Genomic DNA, 4,857 nt, shown 5'->3' with positions numbered 1-4,857 from the left:
ATCATCATCATCATCATCATCATCATCATCATCATCATCATCATCATCATCATTAATTTCGTTTTAGTAAGAGTTTTACGCACTTACAACACAATACGGTCATATAAGTGCCGAAGATTAGAGGTGTTACAAGAGAGAAACAAACACACACAAAAAAAGAAGGAGGGAGATAAAGGCAATAAATGTTTGATAGGAAAGAAGAAGCAAACCACACCAAAGCACCAGCCAACCACCCACTCACTAATGGAATGACCCTGACAGGAGGATCGGAAACATGCCGCGTCTCGTGAACACCCGTCGGTATTTCGCGGGCGGCGAGGAATGGCGGAGGAATCCTCGGGCAGGCATAAAGACATAGCATATATATATTCAGTCAAAGGAAATGACGTTGTGTAGCAGTAGAAGTCAATCAAGACGGAAGCAGTGACACACAATAGGCGTACTAACAAACGTTGGTTTGGGCATTGAAAAGGTCAGTGCAAAGAGGTTACAGAACTAGAGCCTGTGAACGTGACGTCACTCGTGTAAATGAATGAGAACTGTGTGTGTGTGTGTGTGTGTGTGTGTGTGTGTGTGTGTGTGTGTGTGTGTGTGTGTGAACTCTGGGATGCTGAGCCCTGAGTGCAAGCCCAACAGACAGGTGAGTCTCTTTCGAGACTCACTTAGAGACGTCCAGACAATACATGTATTTAGAAGAAATCCTCAAGTTTGCACAGAAATGTTGAGGCAGTGCGGTGTTTGATTTACAAATGATCGTGGAGAGTGGAAGTGGAACGAAACAATAATATTACAGTTTTGTCTGATAGAGAGAGAGAGAGAGAGAGAGAGAGAGAGAGAGAGAGAGAGAGAGAGAGAAAGGAAGGGGGAAAGAAGAAAAGGAAATAGGTCGAGGGAGGGAGACTTAACCTTCCCCGTTGTTTTATACAAGAAAAATTATGAAATTATGCAAACTGAGCCCAAAAAAGTGAAACTATATGATTCTGTTAATTTTAACAAAGAATGATATTGGAAAATTATCAGAAATTATGAGAAAAAAAATGATCAGATTTTGCTAAATTATATGGGGTGCATAAAACCACGGGGACAGACTTAGATGAATAGAATGTAAAAGAAACAAAAACATGGACAGTTAAAGACACAATATGTTTTTGTAGACACAACATTCAAAAGACTCTATTTTAAAATAATATTTGCGAATGACTTGATGATTTCGAGGGTTTCAGAAGAATTGCAAAATTAGTTTGAATTCATGTCCCCCGAGGAAAAACAAATGAACAAAAAGTACGGTACCAGATGTCTACAGTACTTCCGTGGGATAGGGATGAGAGAATTCAGATCTATAAACGGGGCCAAATAGTATCATGACCGATATTCTGAACAGCTAATTTTCTGCTGACACTCACACCGCCTGGCAGCATGAAACGAGAGTGTGGGTGGTGGTTGTAGTGTGACTCTCCTTCATCACTACTCACTCTCACACTGCAGGTACTGCGATCGGAAGATTCTGGGCTAGAGTGTTGTGAAAACAATGGACTATTCTTTGGAGGTATTTGCTCACTTTCCGTGATTCGGGCGCGATAACGGGAGATCTTTTTGTGGAGAGCTGTGTACATTCTGAGTTCAGTTTTCGTTATAGAATATGTGGCCGGCTAAAGGAAAACTCTACACTATTAGGACAAGTTTTTTTTTATAATTTTTTTTTTTTTTTTTTTTTTTTCAGTGTGTGCTAGATTATCCTAGACCTATTTATAAACATTATCATTACCATGAAGTGACGTCCAAATAAAGTTTGAAAATGTAATCACCCAATCATTGCCTTGCATTACCCACTCAGGCAGTATACCAATTTAAGGCTAGATCTAAATAAATTCTGCATCATCTGACACATTGGTCCGAGATATGGTTACTCGAAACTGACCTTTAAGAAAAGCTGGGCAAAACTTTGCGAAATCAAAGAAACGTCAAATTGTCTTCGAGCGTATATTGAAGAGTAGATCTATCACTATTGATAAAATGAACGTATGTTGTATATCAAATGAATGGGAAATTTTGTCTCTACAATAAGTTACAATTTTTTAAATATTTTGCTTAGGAGTCATTTGTTTGTGTGGGTCGCGAACCCTTTGGGAGTCGGATCTATTAGATTTTGGACATAATTATGTCATTTTACCCCAAATGTCACAATTGCAAAAAAAGCAAAAACAAAAAAAACAGGGGTTAAAAAGAGAGGGAGGGGGGGGGGGGGCTGGATTGGGAGCAAAGTCGATTTTCTTCAGCAGCAGTTTCACATACCTGTTGGATTCATATTGGGGATACTTACTGATGACAATCCCAACGTTGATATGATTTGATTTTCTTAAAAATGTCTGGTGGCATTGGCCCTGTCAGAAAGTGTTTTGCCATGCATTGAGATGTCTTCTTGAATGACACCATGACGAAAATAAGGGTAAGACATCATGTTCTAGCACTAGTGCGATGTAGTCCACTAAATCAAGCCATCCGGGGATTCACACTAATCACACGAGGGCGGTTTTGTTCATTCCACCCAAGACAACCAAAAACCATGGCAGTTTTGTGGTCTCTGTTCCTCACAGACAGATGCTTAGTCCAAAATCTAACTTAAAGTATCTAACGCAGTCCATGTGCAAAAAAATGTTGTCTACTCTACGCGAAACCAATAGCTCCTAAAGAAAACCCAATCATACTAATGAGCACCTCCAGGTTTGGCATGGTATGTGTGATTATTCTGTTTTCTAATTTGTTTGAAAATATCATTAGAATGTTTTGTTCATTGCAGAGACAATAACAATATTCTCGTTTCGTTTTATATTCAAATAATAATAATAGATAGCATTTGTACAGCGCAAATCCCCGCTCAACATCAAGCTGTATGCGCTTCACAATCCATACTATTACCACAGCAGACCTGAGAGCATTCTGAAACAAAATCAACATCCTGGGAAGCATACAGTGCATGTGGCCATTTATTGGCGCTAAAACACTAACATACTGACAAGATCTTTCGCTGTCTATGGCCGGGTACCTATACGTTCTTACACTACTGAGCGTCTAGCTGGGTACCCCTTTCCACCTGCGTGAAGTGAGGAAAAATCGTGTAAAGTGCCTTTCCCAAGGACACAATGTCGGGCCCGCGGCTCGAACCCGCGACCCAGCAACCTCACGATTACGAGTCCGGTAGCCTAACCACTAGGCCACCGACGCCACACATTCAATTGACGGTATTCAATATATTATTATTATTACATGTCCAATCCGCCAATGTTGATGCACTTCAATACACGCGCGAACACAGTTTTATGTTTCTTTGATTGCGCACAATTTTGCCAAGTCTGAATTTTTAGATAAATTTTTTGTGACCATATCTTGGGCGTCTTTTAATATAGATTAAATTAATACATGCATCGATGTGTCAGATAATGCCGAACTTATTTAGCGATAAATATTGGTATGCTGCATTGGTGTGTAGAGCATAATAATAATAATAATAATAATAATAATAATAATAATAATAATAATAATAATAATAATGATAATAATGATAATAATAATATTAATAATAATGAAAATGATAATAATAATCCGGTTGCATTCGATAATGAAAATAAAAACCTCTGGGACAAGTTTGCCATTTCCTTTTTACCAGGTTACTGTAGGTACGCAGCAAAAATGTTATAAACATTTACGACTAGATACGGCATCCCGTATCTAATATAACAATGCAGTGTGTGCTATTTATAAATGTTTTCTTATGGGACCAATAAAAATATTTGTACTTACGAGCCCCGGGCGCCATGAAGAGATAGCCCATACCTGGCTTGCGCCGTTATAAAACAAGAACACTGAAATAAATACACAGTGTGTGTATAATAATATAGATATCTAATAACAATATATTAATTAAAAGAAAAAACACGAAAAGAGATACCGTGTAGTGTATATATTATTATAACAAGAACTGTAAATAGCCTTTGGGGGACATGTCCAACTGCGGTGATGTCAACAACGTCAGCGACATCAACAACATCAACAGCACAGCCACGAGAGGATGTTACTTAGAGAAGCCCAATTCTGTGGTAAACGAGTCGGACATATGGCCATGGCGGGTAGGGCTGTACGGTATTGGGGGCTCCTGTATCGCGTGTGTTGGGCTGGTGTGTAACAGCATCGCCGTGCTCGTCCTGGCCAACTACGGGTAAGTTTTGGTGATGCTGATGATTCAAAGCTTTCCCCCCCCCCCTTTTTTAAACTTTTTAAAATATTTTTTTAAATTACAAAAAAAGTTTTGCCTGTACATTTAGTTGATTTACGTCTATGTTTTTGTTTTGGGTTTTTCCTTGCATGTTTTGTTCTTCGGTCTGAAAAAATACTGAAATGGTTTTTCTCTAGATTTTATTTTATTTTATTTAGTGAGAGGGGGGGGGGGGGGGGGGGGTGGGGTTGATGGTGTTGTTTTTTTGGTGCTTTTGTTTTGTTTTGTTGGGATTTTTTTTGTTTGGGGGAGGGGGGGGGGTAAGGGGATGTAAGAGGGTTAGGGATTATGTTTATGAGGATTTATTTTTGTCTTGTAATCTTTGTTTTGAGTTTTTTTTTCCTTCTTTTTTTTTTGGGGGGGGTGGGATGGAGGGATCGATTTTTACATAGTAATACAGGCTCATTCACAAACATCTTTATTATTATACAATGTATTATTAAGTGTCCATTCACACATCCCCTCCCCTCCCCACCCCTTTAACACATATTTCAATATTCGTATAATGTATACAGAAACACAAACTCTTTCCACCCCCCTCTCTCTCTTTCTTTCTCTCTCTCTCTCTCTCTCTCTCTCTCTCTCTC

The 4,857-nt window shown here is 38.9% G+C and overlaps 1 protein-coding gene across 1 annotated transcript in view; it reads left to right on the top strand.

The window, feature by feature from the left end:
• Positions 1–3,998: 3,998 nt before the first annotated feature.
• The window catches only part of LOC101864656 (FMRFamide receptor), a 19,637-nt gene continuing 18,778 nt past the window's right edge, over positions 3,999–4,857 (top strand). Inside the window, exon 1 of the mRNA XM_035968393.1 lies at positions 3,999–4,213. Within this exon, the coding sequence (XP_035824286.1) occupies positions 3,999–4,213 (215 nt within the window). The remainder of the gene's footprint in view (positions 4,214–4,857) is intronic.

This window comes from Aplysia californica, unplaced genomic scaffold (genome assembly GCF_000002075.1).
Source record: "Aplysia californica isolate F4 #8 unplaced genomic scaffold, AplCal3.0 scaffold00003, whole genome shotgun sequence".
Lineage (NCBI taxonomy): Eukaryota > Metazoa > Mollusca > Gastropoda > Aplysiida > Aplysiidae > Aplysia > Aplysia californica.
Note: the sequence above shows the minus strand (reverse complement) of the source record. Positions and strands in the feature narration are given on the sequence as shown.